Raw genomic sequence first — 22,676 nt, 5'->3', positions numbered from 1 at the left:
CAAAGATCTAAAATTGAGAGTTACTGCAGTAAACTAAGCCAAAAATGGACTTTAACAACATTACCATAGTTTATTTAAAAGCTGTCTGGGATCAATGGGCATTACAGTCTATTCCCTATTTAATAGTAGGCTAGGCCTAGCTACTCTCTAAATTGCTAATAATGCTTTTTCTCGCATTTTTCTGCATCTGGACTAAATGGATGGCACTTATTGAACTGCTCCGGTTAGGTGAGACAGGAGGGCTGAGTTTTGGGATGTGTGCCGCCGCTGATGTCATAGAGGAGGAGGGATCGCCCCCATAGCGCGCAGCATGAACGCTCCGCGGCAAAAGGATGTGTGAACAAGCAGCGCGCTACTGCAGGGACGGTGTCCAAAAACTGCTCCACAAAGAACAAGCTAAACTCCGGGCACAGGACAGCAAAGACCAGCCCAAACCCGGGGCTCAGGACAGCGAGACAGCGACGGCTGCACAGTCCGGAAACAGCGGTTCTCAGCCCGGTGGAATTGACGGGCTCGTCCGCTGGATAGTCACCAAGATGAGCGACAATAAAAGCATCTCTACTCGGGAATATGTGAAGGAGGAGGCGGCCGTGGCTCAGGAGCAGTTCTTTGCACCGGAGCCCCGAAAGGGCATTTCTGTCATTTTGGACGTAGGTTTTTAATATTTCATCATTGTATGTATAAAGAAACATGAAATGCATGCACTCGTTCAACTTTATTCAATCGCCATACTTAATTAATTAATCAATTAACCAAGTTTTGAACAGTTTAAAAAATATCTCGCCAACCTGATAGGCTACTCAAGCAATTACAGCAAGGCAAATACACTTTATGAATTTGAATCTATTTAACTTTTTTTCATCCAGTCCACCCATTTTGCAGAACAGTTATGAATTTGACACTTTGCATGTCAATGTCATGTAATATTTTAGATTATTAGGCTACACGTTTTTCTTGAGTAGCCTACTAAATTCTGATTGTTAAATCGCGAGCAATCAATTTTTGTATAATAGCTAATAACCTAAATTAGATATTTCGCGTTGAACTTGACGATGGTAAAATAGCCTACCATCGTTAAATACCGACGCTACTCTCTCGTATCACTCCGCGCACTTAGGCTAATCTTTACATATGACGCAAAGTAACCTGGCGCCATCGTGCGACTAAAAATGGTTACATACTTCGATAAAAAATGGTTTGTTTTAATTTTAGTATAGACCTACATTGTGTTGTGAGCATAAAACCTTTGATAAAAGCGCAAGAGTGCCCAAGCAAGAAAACAAAAAACAAAGCAATGAACCGAAAAGAAATACTGATGAGAGATAGCCTACTTACAAATAAGTTACGGTTCTAAATCCCAGATAACTAGAAAAAGAAGTTATTTTAATTTACAGCAATTTAATTTATAATATTTAAATTGATGATGTAATATTGTAGTGTTAATGTATGAAGTAATGGACTATTTTTCTTAGCGGAAGCTAAGATAATCTACTAGTAGGCTACCTACGATGATAAAAAATAATTTCTCAACTCAATCAATATTTTATGTACAAGACAAGTAGTTATTTATTTGTTAAGTAGTCACGTAATAAGTCAGATAATATACTGTCAGATGGTCACTGTTGCTAAATAAACCCCGTTCAGGGTGTGACAGTCCTCCTCCCCTAATGTGACTCTTGTATGTGCACAGTCTGCACACGCATTCACAGTTGAATGGAAATACCGTTGAGCTTTTAGTATGTGCAATGAAATAATCCTCCTAATTGTAAAATAATATGAACACACATTCTAGTACAAAACAGCTGTGATACATCCAGCTGTACCTTTCTGCATTTTTAGGTTATAGCCTACAACAGTTTTTGCTCTGATTTTAAGGCTGTCTCAGAGAAGCATACCCGAATCTAAATAATTTATTGCGCTTTTCCTGTGAGCCCGGCAGTTATGCAGTGTGGTTGGCTGCTGTGGCAAGGTCTCAGCAGTATTGATTTAGTAGGTCAAATTATTGCCTCAGTATTGTTCATTGCTGCTAGATAATTATATGTATTTGATGGTCATACCTCTTGAGATTTCTACATTGCTTTTTGGGGAGAAGTTAAAACATTTAAGAGAGTGATAAGTAGATCAGTCCCAGACCCAGATAGCCTACAGTCTCAGGTAACCAGACTAGAAAGGAAAGGGGACAAAAACTAATTAAAAACCTCAGAAAAAGACCAGAGGCATCGATGCACCCTAGTATAAATACAATAGTGAAGGTGGAGGAAATTAATTAGGGAGGGGCTAAGCAGATAATGAGGTGCTGTAGATAATTTGTCTTTTATGGATAGTGAGCGCTTGTACATGATTTCTCGTGGAGACTTCGGTATGGAGCGCAGGTGCTTGTAGGGGAATTGATTTTCCCCATGCTTTGTGAGAGAATTCCATTATTTAACTCAATCTATCTCTACCAAATGACACGTCTGCTGCCACCTCTGTTCCAGGGTCAGCCTGACTGAGCCTTAACACTATATTGGTAAACAACTGAGCCACAGAGCGTCATTTATCGTTACTTTTCATTTTAAAAGTGTCTAAAGCAGCATGCAGTTGTAAAGACCACTGTTTCCATTTCAGAAAGCTTTCGATTCACCGGCTAGACAAGTTATAGATTCAAGGTGTGTTGAATTCTCTCAGCACGGCTTCCCCAAACCAGACAGTGAAAACTAAGTAACAAGCTGTCATAAAAAAGGCTAAGTGTGTTTCACAGTATTCAGGTCCCAGACCTCATCTGGCTTAAGGAAGTAATTAAGTCAATTTAATGTTTTTTGAACACTTCTTTTCCACTGGGGTTGAATGCTGTGCACTAAATTACAGTAGCGCTCTCGTTTATACTTTAAAAGCGAGGACGTTAGGCATAGAAGTCGGCATGAAACGGAAGGTGCGAGAGTCTTTTCTTTCCTATTGTGACGTATATCCGAATGAAACGGCTTCTTGAACAAGAAAAAATGTCAGGCGGGACTTGATTTTGTCCGTCGGGATTGGATGGTTGTGGTTTGCTATTACTGTGATGTCATGTGAGTGACAGGTTGTCCCGCCCTCGCACCAGTAAACACGTCATCAGAGAAGGGAAGAGATGTTGCTGCAAGGGAGGGGAAGATATTTTTATTAAAGATTAGGAGGGCACATGAATTAAAAAAATAATAATGATCTGCACGGACGGATAACTCATTTATAAGTACTGCAATATTCCATAAAAACAGGAATTGTCAAGTTTGATTTCATGGTGACTTTAATGTACATGTGTGAGAACATATAGATGATCAAATGGTGACTGCACTTGACATTTACTAAAGACTTCATCGCTCTATTGACTTGAACTTTAAAATACAAATATACTTGGCATTTGTTCAGTGAATTGGATTTGATCCAAAGCACAGAGAATCAATCCAACTGACTTAGCAAGTCTAAATGTGAGTCCACATATTAAACAAGTCCATTCATTGAGCTATACTCTCTCCATTCAAACACTCTTTATCAATCTTTATCATTCTTTGCCTAATACCTCACTCTCGTTATATTTCCTTTCATCAACACAAAGAATCAGTGTTATTAAGAGTCTTTTAGCCGTAAAGAGAAACTTGGAAACAAGTGTCAGTACGTTTACAATGTCAGAGTGATCGGCTTAATATCGGAATATCGTTGTCCATGTAAACTTTACATGGACAACAATATTCCGATATTAAGCCGGTTAAGACAATACTCTGATTAAGAAACTACACTGTAAAAAATGATTTTTTGGCGAAGTAAATACTACTGAAAAAAAACAATGTAATTTACATGAAAAAGTTAGTTCAGGCAAGAATTAAAAAACTAAGTAAATTCCATATCAGTACTTAATTCAAGCGAGTAGAAATGAAAGCGTAAATATCAACTCAATAAAATTAAGTAAAAATTACTCAACTTTTCTGATACTGGGGTTCCCATCATGCACTGGACCTTGAATAATTAATGAGGTTAATTTTTTCACTGTTTTCCAGCTGTATTTACACTGTTTTATCATTGCTTTTGTTGTCAGGATTAGTAACTTGCCATTTTGTGACATTTCAAGTAAATTTTCTGCTCAAAATGACACATTCAAACACAAAAATGATCCATCAAATGTTACCGTGATTGTGTATTGTCTACCAAGTATTGAGGTCTTTGCATTCACATGATGCTTAACATCTGACATGATGTAGTATAAATTACTTAGATAATCTAAGTAAAGCACATACTATAAATGACTGGTATAATTCAATATTATTGTTTGAGTGAAATGTAATGCAAAGGAAATTTCAACTAAATCGATATTAATCAAACTTTTACTAGCCAAGTTAAAATTACTTATTTTCTTTGTTACTTTTACTTAACTAGGTTGAGTAAAGTTTACTTAATTCCATATTCCAAGTAAATTTAACTTAAACATTTCTAATTAAAGCTACTGATAAATATGTTTAGGTTTTTACTTGGCAAACTTTGTAAATTTACTAGCATTTTCTGAGTGAAAAAACTTAGCAAGCTTGTTTCAAGTAAATCCTACTCCAAATTTTTTTCAGTGTACAATGTAAACAGGGATTTCTGATTACCTTTATCCAGCTGAAGTCATATGAGTAAACACAAATCTAATTAAAACATGTGGAGTATTCCTATTTCAATCGCATTATCGAAGTGCATACATCTTAAAGGTACAGTACTATTAAAGTCGTGTGGGAATTCTCGCTGCATTTTATGACAGGACACATACACACACGGCAGTGGTCAACCGTTTGACGGCAAACAAGAGAGTGAGGCTTCAGAATTTGTATCTGCTCTCATCTATTTTCACATATAGCATGACAAATAATTAATTACACTTGAAGCTTTCGTAAAATTAAGAATGAAAACACCCTAAACTGTATATGGTACCATAACAAAGACGAACTGTGTGTTGACACGGAGGGAAAGTCAGACCTTAATCAGAATATTGTCTTATTCAGAATAAGGTCAATAATTAGATTGCAGTCGTAAAGTAGCCTAATTTTTTCCTGTGATGTCTGGATTTAGTCCAATTGCAGTGTTTGATTATTGTTCTGCTGGATAATTAGATGGTAGTTTTGGTTTACACTTTCTCTAGTTGTTCATTGTTTGGTAGCTGAGAAACCATTGAACAACTAAAGAGTATTTTTCTCAGCAATGGGTTTTTTTTTGTATTCAAATACATATTAACCATGAATAGCTCTGTGAATATGTACTTTAACTGTACTATTCATTTAGTTTCTCCCACTGTAAGTGTTGCTCTCTTTTCTCAACATGTTGTAGTTTGTAGTTCACATGAACACTTTTGTGTGTTTTTTTTTTTTTTTTTGTAGCTGTCCCCTTTTCCTATCACACAGATGAATCTTCCGAGGTACAAACAAATTGGGTCACCTACATTAGGTAACTTCATATTGTCAGACCTTACAAATGGTTTTTAACAACCGTATACCTTTTGTGCATCCCTTTTATTCTCAAACAGTTCAGGAAGATAATGATGAAGAAAGGATGATAGGTCACACTTCATATTAGATGTCCTTAACTACTATGTTCTTACATCAAAAAATATGTACAGTTTACTTATTGTGTTCATATTGTATAGCAAAACACTAGCTGCAATTGAGGTGTGATACGGGTAAGGTTAGGCACTGGTTTAGTGGTATGGTTATGTTTAAGGGTATGTTTAAGGGTAAAAGGTATTAGGGAAGGGTCAATAGTGTAAATTTAGATGTGATGACAGAAATGAATTACAGCTGTGATTACAGAAATGAATTACAGCTGTAATTACAAGCAGGTTTTTTTATATATAAGTACAATGTAAAAACATGTATGTGCACAATAAGTGCAAATTATTAATTTAAATGTTAGTACATAGTAGTTAAAGGCGCAGTATAATCAAGATCTGAGATATGCTTCTGTGATAACAATTCTTTGGTTCCTGTCGTATTCAGTGGTTTTCAACTGGTTTTGCTGAGGATCTGACACTGTACAAAAACATATTTCTTTAAAATCTAATATGGAAGTTTATTAATACTACCATGCACTTAATAGGCCCAACAATATGCAAATTTATTAACATTATACACTACCGTTCAAAAGATTTTTTTTTTGTTGTTGTTTGAAAGAAATTAATTTAATTCAGCAAGGACACGTTAAATACACTCTAAAAAATGCTGTGTTGTGTTAACCCAATGTTGGGTCAAATATGGACTAACCCAACGTTGGGTTAAAAATTCTATTTAAAAATGGACAAACCCAGCCGTTGGTTTACATTTTTAATGTAACCAATGCAATTTGTCCATTTTTAAATTGCATTTTTGTCCATTTTTGATTTTGTCCAAAATGCAATTTGTCCATTTTTAAATTGCATTTTTTAACCCAATGTTGGGTTAGTCCATATTTGACCCAAAATTGGGTTAACACAACCCAGCAGTTTTTAGAGTGTATATAAAAAAATGTCAGTAAAAACTTAAACTGTTATAAAAAATAATCTATTTCAAATAAATGCTGTTCTTATAAAAAAAATATTAAGCAGCATAATTGTTTTCAACTGAGATGATAATAAGAAATGCTTCTTGAGCACCAAATCGGTATATTAAAATGATCTCTGTAGGATCACGTGAGTGACACTAAAGTCTGGAATAATATTGAATATTTTATTATTTTTATTCAGATTTTCACAATACAGAACAACACACCAAAATCATTACAAAAACAGACATAGACAAAAAGTAAAATCAGATCAAATTAATAAACAACCAAACAATTATATCTAATTCTTCCCAGATGTAAGGTAGCCAAGCAGAAAGTATTTACTCTATTTTTAATCAAATAAATCCACACAAACCTTGACGCATGGGAATTGCTTTCTCTTCCCATTTAAAAGCTGATAATCCTATTACTTTTATTTATTTAAATATGCATGATTCTGTGGTTATAGTTTTGTTATTTGCATTAGACTTTGTTTTTTTTAATTCACAGTCCACGAAATAAGAGCAGATCTGCGGCAACCTATTTTTGGGTCATGAACCTCCAGTTGAGAACCACTACTGGCGATTAATGCTGCAGACACTTTTGCTTTAAGATATAAAACAGCAAGGAAGATTAAATACCAATAGTGCCTCTCGAGCGCTTTGTAAAATACATTACAGTATTGATCGAACATGGCTAATGTTGCTGTTCTTACAATCACTCTCCTCTTTTAATGGCCAAGAATATGCTTCTAGTTCAAAAGAAGGAAAACCCCCCATTGTTCTTATTCTACTGCAGATGTTTCAGTGGTTGTCCTGTGTGGCTTTTGAATTTGTTTTGTGATGGTGAAGCATCCTGACAGGTGGAATGCTGTTAGCTGTCAGGAATGAATGAGGCAGCTGGCTCATCCAGTTGAGAAGTGATTTAGACCAACAACAGAAGGTGATCACTCTATTGAAGCAGATCAAAATGTGCGCTGTCAATACGTGTTTCAATTATTGAATGTCTGGCACACACTTCCTCCGTGTCATGCGTGTCCAATCACTAAACATGCAGCTCCATGCTTGCTTGTGCAGCCAGTACATTTAACATCCAGATCTGATCACAATGAATTCATGCTTTATGTATTTATTTATTAGGAAAATGAGAAGGTCTGAATGGATCGACTGCTGTAAAATTAGCCCGTAGCGAGAAACGCCTTCCAGCACATTCTATTGACTGTGATTTTCCTTTGTTACAAGAGAGTCTTAAGTGGTCCATTTCACATCTGACTGGACAGTGTTATCAGGTTGCTCTTACAGACATAAGCAACTCGCTCAATCTCTCACAAGTTCAATCAAAACACATCGGCAATAGACTAACTAGCTTAGTCTTGATTAAAAAAACAAAAAGAAACTTAAAGGTTATAATGTAATTTGTGCTGGTGGTTTTCTAAATGCAATGGAAGGATTCATTGCACCATGTTAAGGGCTGAGGTATCATGCAATTGCAAACAGTCTATCTATAGAACCACCTCCTCCTTAGGTTGATTGACATTGAACCCTACAGAGAGACATTTTTTAATTACTTTTATCAGGTTTTTTTTTCTAATACATACAGTACTTTACTTTTCTTCAGCCACTATCTTAAAATATTTATGTTACTGTATTTCTGTCATGACAACTCTCGGAGAGATTGACATGGTAATGGCTATGGCAATGTTAATGTATTTGGTCTTGGCGGAATAGATCCGCTACGCTGCTGCTGCTGCTGCAGAGCAAGGACCGAGACTTCTACTGCCAATACATTCACAGACATTGCTGTGAGCATGTAAGACATGAAATAACCCCGTAGCAGAACTATACAGGTGGAGCTGGGGAAGGTGGAGGGTTTCTGAAAGCGCGCTACAGACTGCTTACAGCAACACTACCAGTATTTGAATGTTGAGCCGCAGCTCATTGGCCGCTGATGCAACAGCAACCAATCAGCTGTGCTATGTAGATAACGATGTTATCGCAACCAAATTGAGTTAAGGACCTATCAGCCTGCGCCATCTAGAGTTTCATGCCAGAACTTGGTATGTACATTTAATATTAGTTTTAGAGGAGCTTTAGTGAGTCCTAGAGACTTTGATTAGCAGTTGATCAGGTTTTTGGCTAAATAATTCACAAGTTTAGGTGAATTCAAATGATAATGTGAATTAAAATGATTAATAATTTGTATTAATATACTGTATTTCTCTCTCTTTCTCTTTCAGATTTTCCGGAGAGCTGATAAGGATGGTGAGTGAAATCCGCTTCATATAATGTCGTTAAATCATTAATGTGAATGTGATTCTTAACATGAAATCAGACTCAACCCTGTTTACTTTAATACACAATTCCCATCTCAATAAGATTTCAATAAGATTTCTTTTAATCTCTTATGCTCACCAAGGCTGCATTTATTTAAGTAAAAACAGTATACATACAGTATATGCCAGGGATCAGCAACTCCGGTCCTGGAGGGCCACTGTCCTGCAGAGTTTAGCTCCAACCCTAATTAAACACACCTGAACAAGGCAATCAGTGTTTTCAGGATTACTAGATAGATACAGGCAGGTGAGTTTTTATCAGGGCTGAAGCTAAACTCTGCAGGACAGTGGCCCTCCAGGACCGGAGTTGCTGATCCCTGGTATATGCTCTACAGTATTTATAGTAATGCAGTAAAAACAGTAATATTGTAAAATAATATTACAATTTAAAATAGCTGTATTCTTTTTTAATATATTTTAAAATGAAATTTATTCCTGTGATACAAAGCTGAATTTTCAGTCTTCAGTGTCACATGATCCTTCAGAAATCATTCTGAAATGCTGATTTGATCCTCAGGGAACATTTCTTATTATTATTAATGTGGAAATAAACATAATTTATTTGAAATTTGAAAAACTTTTGTAAAATTATAAATGTCTTTACTGTCACTTTTGATAAAATGTGTTTCCTTGCTGAATAAAAGTGGTAATTCAAAAGTTAAAAAAATTGTACTGACCCCAGACTTATGGATGGTGGTGTATAATCCACAGAATAAAATACAGCTATTATAACTTTACACAACACTGAAGATCTTGACCATCTGTCCACACGGCACTGACAGCTGAAAAGACAGAACTTGAAGAAACATTCCAGAAAACACAATGGAAATGTGCTGCCTTACGCATAATCTTTTAAATAATTCCCATTTGCGGGGCTTATTAAAAGTTCAGTTGTTTTTGTTCTCAGATGCCTGACCAGTATTATTTCTGCACAGTATTATAACATCATTTCAATGAGATATCATTTGCTAGGAAAATCAATATGTAATGCACCAACTAGTGATTGCATTTGCTAGATGTTCTAAACTAAGTTTTACATATTACAATGCTAATTAAATTGCTGCAAAAATTCCAGATGTATTTACTAATTGATTTTAGATTAGTCTCATTAGTCAGATTCGCCTCTTTATCCATATTCATACCCTGTGTCCACAAAACAATTATGATTATGAAGAGAGGCCCCGTTACATATTTTGCAAGCTACAATTCATGCACTGTATGAGAAGATTCATATTACATTTCATCCAGTTGTATTGTAATGCAGTTTTCTATATGATTCCTGATTCCCGATTAGCCTTGAGCTCTTGTCCGACGTTATGGGCTCAGAACCGGTCACATCTGGTCTCAACTTTTGGTTTGAGATGAAATATATATATACAAAATATTTTTTCTTTGTTTTAGCTTTCTTGAAAAAGGAAAACTCCATGCTGTGAAACTAGTTATTGCACCAGGGCTTAAAAGAGAGTCGATACAAATAGCAGAGAGAGAAAACCTGCAACAAACCTTGTTAAAAGGAGTAGTGGCTATTTGATGTGTGATGCTTGTGCCGTTTGTGTTATTTTTAAACCACTCCCAGGGGAGCAGCTTGGTGACAGTTTTAATGAGAGAGAGAGAGAGAGAGAGAGAGGTTGGGGGAGAAAGAAAAAACAAGAATCGGGACCACAGGAGATGGGTGCCATGTTTTGCTACACTTTGGTTTTCAATCACACAAGGTCTAACAAGAAACAAAGCGCAGCAGTCTAATTTGCCTCCAGCGTTTAGAACTTTACACCTAGGAGTGAAACATTATGATCCTCTTTCTTTTCAAATAGGGCTGCATACATTAAAGGGTTGATTTTCCCCAAAAATAATATTTTTTCCCCATTTACTTAGCCTTATGTCAATTTAAACCAATTCTACCAGTGGCACTACGGGAACCGTTGCACCGTTTGTATCACTCCGCTTGCAGCATTTCTCTCACAGCGAGTGTCATGCCGGATGACCAAATCACCATCATTTTACAAATGCTACTGTTGTTGTGTCACGGAATGTAGTTTTAAGAGTTTTTTTCAAGCGAGAATGTAGTTATTTAGAACTCAGATATGGGACTTATACAGTGCGTGCAGAATTATTAGGCACGTTGATTTTCTGATCATATTTCTTTTCCAGGCACATTTTACCAATTCCAAACCACGTTAATCATAATAACTACTATTAATTTTGTATTTAATCATTTATAAGTGATATATAATTGTTCATGAAGGCTGAAAATAAAAATGTCTTCTATTCAGGTGTGCATAATTATTAGGCAAGTTTTCTTTTACAGATAAAATAAGCCAAAAAAGAGATTTAATTCAGACTTAAAAGAAAAAAAAAAATGATTAAATCCCCATGAGAAGGATGCAATACTAGAGATTGCAGTTAAGGCATGAACATTGGAAAGTGAAATTCTCATTGAGTCAGCAGGGTCAGACAAAAACAGGTGGAGAAGAAAAGACACATGTTAACTGCAAAATAATTAAGAAGAATTAAGTGTGAAACCACTTAAGTCTCCAGTGCCACCATTTTCCAGAACTGCAACCTACCTGCAGTCTCCAGAAGTGCAAGGTGTCAGGATCTCAGAGACTTAGGTTAGGTAAAGAATCCTAAAAAATGACCCCCACTTAATAAGAATCACAAGCGTGAAGTGTAGTAAAATACATGAAGACTTTTTTTTTATAGGCTTTATAGACAGTCAGATTGAGAGTGACTCTTGAAGGACCAGTACCACATCCTCTTCTACCACTGTTTGAAGAATTCATCTTCCAGAATCTGACAGTAAGTTTTGGAAGTTCATTTTTAGTCAATCTCTGCAAAACGGACATCAGGGTAGGAGATGGACTAAAAATAAACTCCCAAAACTTATTAAAACTTATTCTGGAAGATGAATTCTTCAAATAGTGGTAGAAGAAGATGTGGTGCTGGTCCTTCAAGAGTCACTCTCAATCTGTCTGTCTATAAAGCCTATATAAAACCAGTCTTCATGTATTTTATTTATCATGTATTGTGTGTGTGTGTGTGTGTCTCTGTATATATGTATATATAAACTTTTAATTTAGAATCAATTAATCGATTTGACGGCACTCATTTTTATTTAACTGAAATCCTGTACTATAACTAGTGCTGCTTTTGTACTTTTGACTGCTTGCTTGTTTATTTCCTATTGTACAAACTTTTTTATACTTTTATAATGGCTAATATTGTTCGTTTAAATACTATTTTTCAATAAGTAATATTTTATATAAATAACATACCATATTCGGTATTGAGAAGGTTAGTGATTGTGATTTATTTTTGATCAGAAGGCAGCCTTGGTGAAGCTTGGATAAGCTTTTGACCTGCCCTGTAAATGCATAAATAAATACATATAAAATCAAAATATAAATAAAACTACATTTCAAAGTTTGGTGCGATAAATATGGTGCGCAAGTAATAACAGTTTTCATTTAAGTTAACTATATCTTTGAAATACATTGTTTAAGGGATACAGAATAAACCTCAATCATATTTTCGAGCAAACACACAGTGTCATGCCCCCCCACCGCATGTCTCTTACTGCAGGAGTGATTGGTTTCATCATGCGTGTGGAGCAGGCAGAGAGAATTATTAACCTCTGTTGTGTAGAGGAAATGACATGCTCTTTTGGCCTGAGAGTTTTTATGTAGGCATGGTCTGGCAGAGTCAGCCTCCTGCTTTTTGTATACTGTGACCATAAATCTGCAAGGGCTGTTGACATGAGAGACCTGCATGACCTTATCTGCATCTGCAGTTCGCCCACCATGAATAAATCACTCATTTTAAGGGAGAGAAAGAGCGGCATGGGTACCTGTAATGGAAATGTAATTTATTTCAGCTGTTTTAAATTCTGTACTGTTTCTCTGTGCAATGCTTTTCACATTAAAAAGAGCTCACATGGACAGAGAGAGCAGAAGTGCTACAGATAAAATGAGGGAGTCATTGGCAGATAAAAGAAACATTTAGAGACCAAATACATTTTTTTCCTCATTGACGAATTACAGAATCACTGTGTGAAAGGGAAGTTTAGCCCTTAAAGGGATAGTTCACCCAAAAATTACTCACCTCTCATGTCGTTCCAAAACCGTAAGGTTGCGTGCTTGGCTTGCACTGTAACGAAAGGATACAGTGTATGACGAAACCGATTTCCGACTCATTTTAAAGGTTTTTGTCGCAGCTAATCTGTGCGTTAGAACGTATAATGGGCGCTTCTCTCCTCTCTAGTACTCTCCCCCTCTCTGCTCTAGATTTGCGGGTTATCACTGGCAGCAAATGAGTGTTTACGTGTGTGCTCACTGAAAATAAACATGCTGACAGCAACCTCCCGCACAGCATGCAAGCATCAAGGCTTCCCTGCTCTAGATCTTATGAATCATTAAAGTTGTGTAAAAATGGCATGATGGGTAAATAATGTCTCAGGATAGTTCTTATTCTTGAATATTCCTGGTATTAATCTTGTAGTGTGTTTACTGGACAGTGTACTGCTAAATATTAAAGACTTGAAGGATTTGCGATGAGAATGTGGATTGTTTTTTACTTGGATGAATGCGTACTTTGTGTACCTTCAGTTTAGTCGTGCATAGTCTCATTAATAGTGGAGCTTTTGGACACCACATGTCTGTATCCTCCTGAGGCCAACTCTGAAGCTATCGCCACAAAGAGCAGCAACACATGTTGTCGTCTCTTTGGATCAATATAGATGCACATTGCTTGGTTCTCTTTGATATTTCATCATGATTCACTTGTTTGTGTGGATAAGCAGCTTTGTCCTCATGCAAAACAAGCAGAAAGTGAAGCCACTTTGTCGGATTAAACTTCAGTTACTTCAGTATTATCTCCATTTGCTCCCACCCAGAGCGCTTTGTATTAAATTACATTAACCTTTGTGCTGTATAAACTGCCTCATATCTGGGTAAGAACGATGTGCATTTACATTTAAATTGTAACATATTTTGATATAACTTTATATGCATGTCCAGGATGATAATGCATCTGCCAGTGTGTTATTATTTAGGGAAATAAAGAGAAACATTTGATAAATTTCATTGTCATTGCACAAAATGTAAAATTATTCTATTTAGCTGAATAAGTAAATAAAAAATGGCAGACAAAGCAGAACCCCAGTAAAAGATATTTGTCTGATAGGTAAAATTTTTATTTATTTAATCTATTTATTAAATTAATATTTAATTTTCCATATTTGAAATGAAAATATGTCATAATACTGTAGAAAATACCATGAGATCAAATTGAAGGATTTCACTCAATAGCCTATAGGTTTTTCATTATAACCGACAAAGTGTAAGCATGATGTAAATAAGAGATTCATTGTACAATTAAGACAGCTTTTTTATTGTAACTTGAGTTTTTGCGAGGGTGCAGAATTCAGTGAACTGGCTCTTCAGAGATTGACAGCCTTAGTGATTATAAAGGGCAGGCTCTTCTTTTGCTTTCGGTCTATTGACTGTTGAAATTTTATTAGTATTGGTACCGACTACTGAGTGTTGGTACTGTTATAACCCTACTAGTAACAACATTCCACTAGGGGCCTTCTGTGCAAATTCTGATGGGCCATTTTCCCCCAAGGGTCTGATTTTATCATTTCAATTCAAAATAAAAACTTACATTTTTACTCCACATATATAAAACATGAATGTCCACACATTCCTCATTAACAAATAACCAAAAATGAAATGACAAATAGTGTATCCATTCATTAAAGGTGTTGAGATGAGATTTTTTGTGCCGTTTATTGTCCTAATCTGGATATTGTCACTGTCACTGTTGTAGTATTTTAGAATGTCAAAATCGGTTAAATGAGTGCTTGAGCAGTTCACTTGTACTCTCTATATGTAGCTTTTTAAGTTCAAAGGATATTCCAGGCTTTAGACCATTAGTCATATACCAAAGCGCACATTATGTTGGCCCGTGGAACAAGAATATATTGTTTGAAGGCTCTTTACACAGCATGTGCTTTAGCCTACAGTGGGCAGGGACATATATTATTTAGCCACCTTTGAGATGGCATTTTGACATGCTGCTAAAATGAGAAATAAGCACATATGCTGATTCATACTTTGTCAGAGTGGCACATTAAGTCATAGCTCTGAAAAAAACATATATATATTTGGCTGTATCATGCTGTAAATGCTGTGGCGTTTCATGCACATAAGAGGTCAAAATCATCTTCTCTTAATGCATAACCCCTACACATAAGCACATACTGTACATATAAACACATTTACTGTAGGTTTGTGTTGCCATAGCAAATGGCTGCCTAGAAGCGGTACTGTGAATGCCTGACTGAAAACCTGCTTGGACCTAATTACCTCTCTTGATGCTCCAGCGCGTTTTGACTCATAATGTCCAAGACAGTTATTGTCACTCACATTGAAAGACGGAGAACAGGTCTTTATAGTCGTATACATTCTCTGTTTAGGTGTGGAAATCTGTGATGTTTTAGATGGAAAAAGTTTACCGACCCCAAACGCTTAAGTACAGTACACATACATTTGTTTATACTGTATATCTAAAACATCACAGATTTCCACACCTGAACAGGGAATGTATACAAGTATAAAGACCTGTTCTCCATCTTTCAATGGGAGTGACAATTACTGTCTAGGACATTATGGGTCAAAACGCGCTGGAGCATCAAGAGAGGTAATCTCTTTTGGTAAATGTTCCAGAAAGAAGTCTCTTATGCCATGTTTACACCTGTGTTTTTGTCAATCTGATTACAAGTGGTCGACGCTGAATACAGATGTAAACAGGTTCTAAAATGATTTGAGCTTGGCCACTTTCGACCACTTAGGAAGTTGAAAACGCATTCGACCGGATTGCTTTTGTGGAGATGCTCATGTAGTCGAATGTGTTCAAACAACCACAAAAGACTGCCTACTCTCTGCCCACTGAACTGATGCGTAAACATTAGGAGGCCAAACGGGATTTAAACTTTGGCTGAAGACCCAAGTTTGGTTTGAAGATGAAAAACAAACCAAGCACTGTGTTGTTCTTTCACCATTCCTGACCTGAAAAAGCCCATGTATTTACCCGCCCATAGACCATCCCCTCGAACAAATCAGGACAGAAGTGTTCGAAAGTGGACAAAACAGACGGATTAAAACACTACCCCCCTGTTTCACAGACAAGGCTTAAGATGGTCCCAGACTAAAATGCATATCTGCTATTTTAACTGAAAGCAACTTGCACTGGCATATCTTAAAATATGTCAGTGGCATTGTTTTGTCTCAAGATTCACACCAGTAATGTTTTTTTTTTTTTTTTTTGCTAAAGTACGTTTATAAAACCTAATTCAATGCTCTAATTGAACTAAGGCCTAATCCTGGCTTAATCTAAGACCTGTCTGTGAAACCGGGCCCTAGTGCAATTGGCTCGTCTACTTGTGATCCGATCGACCAAAACACATCTTAATACCGGGTGTAAATGTCTACCATAGCTGCGTTTATCTTAACAAAAATACAGTAAAAAAACAGTAATATCATGAACTACTATAATTTAAAATAACTGCTTTCTTTTTTAATATATTTTAAAATGCAATTTATTTTTGTGATGGCAAAGCTGAATTTTTAGCTGCATTTACTTCAGTGTCACATGATTCTTCAGAAATCATTCTAATATGCTGATTTAGAGCTCAAGAAACATTTCTTATTATTATCAATGTTGAAAACAGTCATGCGGCTTAATATTTTTGAGGAAAATGTGATACATTTTTCCTCAGGAACATTTGATCAATAGTTCCAAAGTTCCAAATAGCAACATTGATCTGAAATAGAAACATTAAAAAATGTCTTTTACTGTCACTTTTGATCAGTTTAATGCATCCTTGCTGAATAAAGTACTAATTCCTTTAAAAATAAAAAATATTAATGACTCCAAATAATATTATCCCATACTAACTTCCCGTCAATAACTGCATGCATCTTTAAACTGGATTTGGGCCTTACATCCCAGTCTGTAACAGATAAATTTCATGTGCCAAAGTCTATACAGCATAATTATTCTGCTGTAAGACACAGGCAGGTGTAAGCATGGCTAATGCTCTTCAGAGTGGGCACCGTCCCAACACAACTCATTTATGAATGCATTTACAGAACACTAGGAGAACGTCGGCTCTCACATCTTCCTCGGGATGAGCCCTGCTTTGATGGAAGCTGGCCTGAGATCTGAAACCCCTACTATCCCCACTAATTAAAGCCTTACTGGGGCTTCTGGACAGATATCCGCTCTCTGAACTGCAAAAAACAGTCTGATGCCAGCTAACTGCTGCCTTAAAAATGGATCTGGAAGATAAATGAATATCCCGAGCCCATATGCTTCTCTGTGTCCGTCCTCACAGTGGTCAAAAACGGCTCCTGAGAGGCAGCAGTTAGAGAAAGTTTAATTAAGGCACAGAGGACTATACAAAGCGTCTCATGCACTGTTGGTTATGAAGGTAGTGCTTTGTACTCTTTGTTTTTAAGTGCATTTTTCAAGATCTGTTTTTGTAATGCATCATATACTGGCTCTCTCACAAACTACTCGAGCACAAAGCACTGTTGTTAGCGCATTTAAAGTTTTTCTGAAAAGTTCTTGCCTTTTTCGCACATCTGAACGGTGTTGCTAAAGATTTGCCGTAATGCAATGAGGTATTTTTAGAGAAGCTTTAAACATACATCAGACTGCATTAAGAGAAGAACTTTCTTTGCTAAGATTATGCTGTTGCAAAGTGCAACATTAAGTAAAGTCAGCAGGGAATCTTTTTTAAAGTATTTGAAAATGCATTGGGATCCCGCAGGTCTGTTCAAATCACACTGTTCCGTCCCAAGAGACTTTGCCTAATTAAAAATACTTCAGGCCTCCAGCTAAGAGGTGTGGGCTTGTTCCTATTCTTCCATTGTTTTGCCTTCCATCTCCACCCCATGCTCGCTCTTTTTTCCGAACCCGCTAATGCCAAATTTATGTTTGACTAATTAAGTTTGGCTAACATTTTGACTTTTTTAAAAAGGTATCTGATTAGTTTCCACTCTTCCACGTGTAAATAGAATAAAAGAAACATTGAATATGTGGTAGTGCTTCATTTAAAGTAGATAAGCACATACTGTGTTCTCTGAGTTAGCGATAAGCTGTTGAGGAGGCGGTTGCAGTACTTGTTTCTGTGTGCACTGAGGGTATTTCCCCACATTTCCCCATCTACCCGACCGCGCACTGCCACATCAAAGGAAACACTCTCTTTAATGTGCGAGAAAACGCCGCAGTCACAGGACTGCACTGCAGATAAGGAAGTAGCATGCCAGAATTGTTTTTTAGGGAATCCTAGTGCTTTCAGAGGATGTCCCCAGGCATTATGGGAGAAGGTTGATTGGATCCGAGGCAGTGGAGATTGGTTGATTTTTGATGTTAGCGGAGACTCGTGGGAGTTCACCTGGCTGACCTGGCGGCCCACGCTTTGTGCTAAACTTGGCTGCTTGACAGAGAAAGAATTGATGTGGCATGTCAGTGTCTTTCTTCAAGATGTCTTTGGCTTTTGTTTTGCTGAGCATTAATGGAATGTATATATATACATATATATATATATATATATATATATATATATATATATATATATATATATATATATATATATATATATATATATATATACTTACTTAAAATCACATACTGTATGTAGAGCAAGGCTGAAACCTTCATCAAGCATCTTCATAGAGTATACCCTAGAGAAAAAAACCTATACCAAAATGTATTTAAAATACATTTGTTTCATACCAAGTATACTACAGACCCATTAACATATTTACTGACATATCGCTTGAGACTTACTGATATAAATATTATAATTAAACTTTATTTGGAGTACTTCTTTATTGCACAGTGCACATTTCTTAATATTACACCATAAAATGTGTTTAATATCACTAGTAAGGATAGTATGATCTCTGTGTCAAGATATTTAAAGTGTACCTAAAGTATACTTGCAATAATTCCACTTTAGCACAATCAAATATACTTAAGTATATCTGTAGTTGGACCTCAGCACTATTTCTGGATATTAACAAACAAAACTATTTCTGGAAATTAACTAAACAAAATTAGTTTAGCAAACTTTAAGTATACCAATTTAGTATGCCAAATTACATTTTAGTATATTTATTTTTTACTAGGGTAGAGGTCGACCGATAGATGGATTTTGCCAATAGCAATAACTAGGTTGGCCCACACTGGCCGAAAACCGATTAATCAACCGATAGTTTTTAAAATGGATACTTAACTGAATGAACTCGTACTGTATAATGACATTCTTAGCCGATCCAGCAACGGACACAACCCAGATTTCTCGGTATGGATTTTTGCCGTTAATGATTGTTCCAGCAGTTGGTTTTCGGTGCCGATTAATCGGCAAAACCGATCAATCGGTCGACCTCTAGAGAAATGACAGTAATTCTAACGAGGTCTCATTCCATCTCTATTCTGAAAGGCATATCTTTGAAACACTGTCCTGTGAAGGATTGCTTGAAATGCAGATACAAAATGTTTCACTATATGTCTTCTTGACTAAGAAGTCTAAGTTTTAAATTTGTGATATTCATTTTGAGATTTGCTAAATTAGCATTTTTAAAGATGAACCTTTTAAAGATAGCAGAGGTAATCAAAGGGCCCTATTTTAACGATCTGAAACGCAAGTATCAAGCGCAAAACGCAAGTAACTTTGTGGGCGGGTCTTGGGCACTGTTGCTATTATACCGGTGGGATAAATGACTCTTGCGCCCGACGCAAATCTAAAATGGGTTGGTCTGAAGTAGCTTCATTACTCATAGGTGTGGTTTGGGCGTAACGTGAAATAAACCAATCAGAGCGTCATCTCACATTCCCTTTAAGAGCAGACGCGCTTTTTCCATAGCGGATTGCTATTGTAACGGCGGATTTGCCAGGCGCGCGCCAGGAGCGGTTCACAGCCAAGGAGAGCAACGCTCTCGTCACGGCCGTAAAAGAGAGAAGTTACATTGAAATGGAGAAACCCACCCAAATTAACTTCGGTTAAACAGGCATATGATAATTTGGGTAAATGTGTAAGCTAGATGTATGCTTTTATAATAAATTGTCTATCTATCTATCTATCTATCTATCTATCTATCTATCTATCTATCTATCTATCTATCTATCTATCTATCTATCTATCTATCTATCTATCTATCTATCTATCTATCTATCTATCTATCTATCTATCTATCTATCTATCGTAATAATGATTTGCAAAAATGAAAACTGCTGCTTCTGTGTAGATGAGAGAATCAAAGTGTATGCGCGTTGTGCACACGCTACATTGATTATGGCCAAGCATGCGCCCTTAAAATAGCATATGAATAACATGCGCAACGCGCCACTGACTTTAAACTATTTTTTCCTGGTTAGTGGCGCAATTGTTTTCTAAGCCTGCAAAATAGCATGAGGGAACGTTTGCGCCGGAACTCGCCTCCTCTTTGCGCTGAACCGCCCTGGGGAGCGCAAGTGTATTTCTTACCGACGTGCATCTGTGGAGGGAAAAGTCCGCTTTGCGTGGGTGCAAAATAGGAATGATACATGTGTCGGTGTACAAAGTCAATTGCGCTGGGTGCAAGATAGGGCCCACAATGTTAAAATAGGGGAAATGAGCATGTAGAAATAAATACCCATGAACCTATACACGTATGTATAAGGTTTTACCTTTTAGATGCTGTCAAAATGTGGTGATATTGTTTCAGTGTCCATACAATCATATGTGTGCTAGAATCACAAAGAAGCCTTTTTAGGTGCTTTTTTAATTGGTAGTGTAGGCTAACCACTGGGTTCCCCTTTGCTTTAGCCTGTCACAACCAAATAGGACTATTAGTACACAAGCAATGTGCTCACTATGTTATTAGTGGTCACACACAATATGCACTGTAGCATTTACGTAGAGTCGTTGCTTTGTCCTGAAAGAATAGTGCTAGAGCACAATGTTAACTGTCACTCTTAGCAGTTGTTTCACAGGGGAGATGCCAGTTGTAACGCTGTGGTGCAGCCTGCCAGGAGAACATGTACAGAATGCTGTCAGCATTATCAGCTTGCTCACACAACAGCGGGAGTGAGATGGAGATCCAGTGGGACTCAGATGAACAGAGATGGTGCTCCTTAAGACTCGTGTGCTATCATATGCAATGGTATATCAAAACAAGCAGAAAGGGTGCATGTCTTAATTGTTTATGTGCTCCGGGTTCAGAGAAGTATTTGTGGTGCATGGGCATGATGGGAGAGCTTTGTTTCTGGTGTCTGGCAGTGGGCTGTGTTGTTGTGGATCTTGCCAAAATTATTTTTGTTTTTGACAGGACAAGATGAAGGAGATTGGGTGAGGGTAAAACCAGGTGACATGATAAGCAGATTTTAAAATGTGCTTTTCAAAGGCTTTGTCAAGCCACCATACAAAGATTGTCATAAACCAGTCATTGTCATGAATCAGCATGGAAATTTCAGTGTCAGCATGGAAATTTTTAGTCTTTTCAGCGGGGAGCTGTCACATCTTCTGTTCATTATTTATTTATATAATGATATAGTGTTTATATTATATTTTGAATTCGATTTTATTTTTATATTATACCGATTGTATCGATTATACATTGTTACACCAGTAGGTGGAGACAGGTGACTTTTAAAAATGTTTTTGTCATTGAATCGTTTATTCAAGAGATTTGTTCAAAAATGCTCATTCATCCAGTAATGAAACAATTGAAGTCTTTATGAGTGAGTCATTCATTCAAACATATATATTTTTTTAAATATTCATTCTAATTAACATTTTTAAATAGACTGCAGCAATTAATATTTTGTCAAAACCTCTAATTTACATGTTACTTTATTTAGTTGTCTGTTCAGAATTGTGGGAGAATTCTGATCTCTATTTGAAACAAAAAAATTGTGATCTCAATTTATCTCTAACGAAAATGATTTGTAGTTTTAGTTTAATAATAAAAACACTGTTCTGCTGGAGATGTTGTCTTCTCTCCGTTCTTTCACTCTTTGTCTCAGATTTGTTCTCTTTCTCTCACATTGTTTGTAAGGTTTTGGCTGTCAGGTTCCTCAGTGCTTCTCAGTGTCAGGATCATTTACGATGCGCTAGTGCTTGTGTTCATGGTGTAATGAGGTGTTGCACTGCACTCTCCTAAGGGATGCAGGTTTGAAGGTCTTCCTTCCCCCACCTTCCCCAACGTAAACCTTAAACTTCTCCATCTATCATTAGTAGAAATATTATTTATGAATAAGCAATATATTTAATTCAGTTTGTGACCACAAAAAAAAGACATTTACATTTAGTATGCTCACATGTAATGTCTGACTTGAATCATTCAGGGCTTACAGCAGTAACACCTGACCTACCCATTGTCACGGCCATGTTCTGTTTAGTTTGGTTCCCCTTCAGTCGCTCACGTTCGATGTAACGTCGACGTGACAACGTAATTGGGACCACTTCAGGGAGCCCTATCATCTTCGAGTGTCTACAGAACAAGCCAATGAACGTTGGCGGGCGTGAAACGCCTCACCCACTCCGTCCCGCAGCGTGGGTATAAACAGGAAGCGGTCGGGCGGGCGCACGCACTCATTGTCTTTCTCTTCGGAGCCGAGCTTCTGTTTGACTTTAGAATTCTACAAGACTGCATTGAAAACTTCAAAGAGGACTCTCGTTCCAGTGTTGGTGTGACGGCGCGATCAGTGGCGGCCGCGAGTATTGCAGCTCACAACTGCTGTTTCACAGACTGCAGTTCTGTGTGTGTGTGTGTGTCAGTTTCGATGGGCGTTTCCTCCTGAG

The 22,676-nt window shown here is 36.9% G+C and overlaps 1 protein-coding gene across 1 annotated transcript in view; it reads left to right on the top strand.

Moving 5' to 3' along the window:
- The first annotated feature begins 275 nt into the window (after positions 1–275).
- necab2 (N-terminal EF-hand calcium binding protein 2) overlaps positions 276–22,676 on the top strand; it is a 95,826-nt gene continuing 73,425 nt past the window's right edge. The window contains exons 1-2 of the mRNA XM_081372068.1: positions 276–650; positions 8,732–8,756. Coding sequence (XP_081228194.1) covers positions 333–650; positions 8,732–8,756 — 343 coding nt within the window. The 5' untranslated portion in view covers positions 276–332. The remainder of the gene's footprint in view (positions 651–8,731; positions 8,757–22,676) is intronic.

The sequence above is a fragment of the Scardinius erythrophthalmus genome (genome assembly GCF_964197995.2).
Source record: "Scardinius erythrophthalmus genome assembly, chromosome: 8".
Classification (NCBI taxonomy): domain Eukaryota; kingdom Metazoa; phylum Chordata; class Actinopteri; order Cypriniformes; family Leuciscidae; genus Scardinius; species Scardinius erythrophthalmus.
The sequence above is the reverse complement of the archived record's forward strand: the minus strand, read 5'-3'. Positions and strand labels throughout refer to the sequence as shown.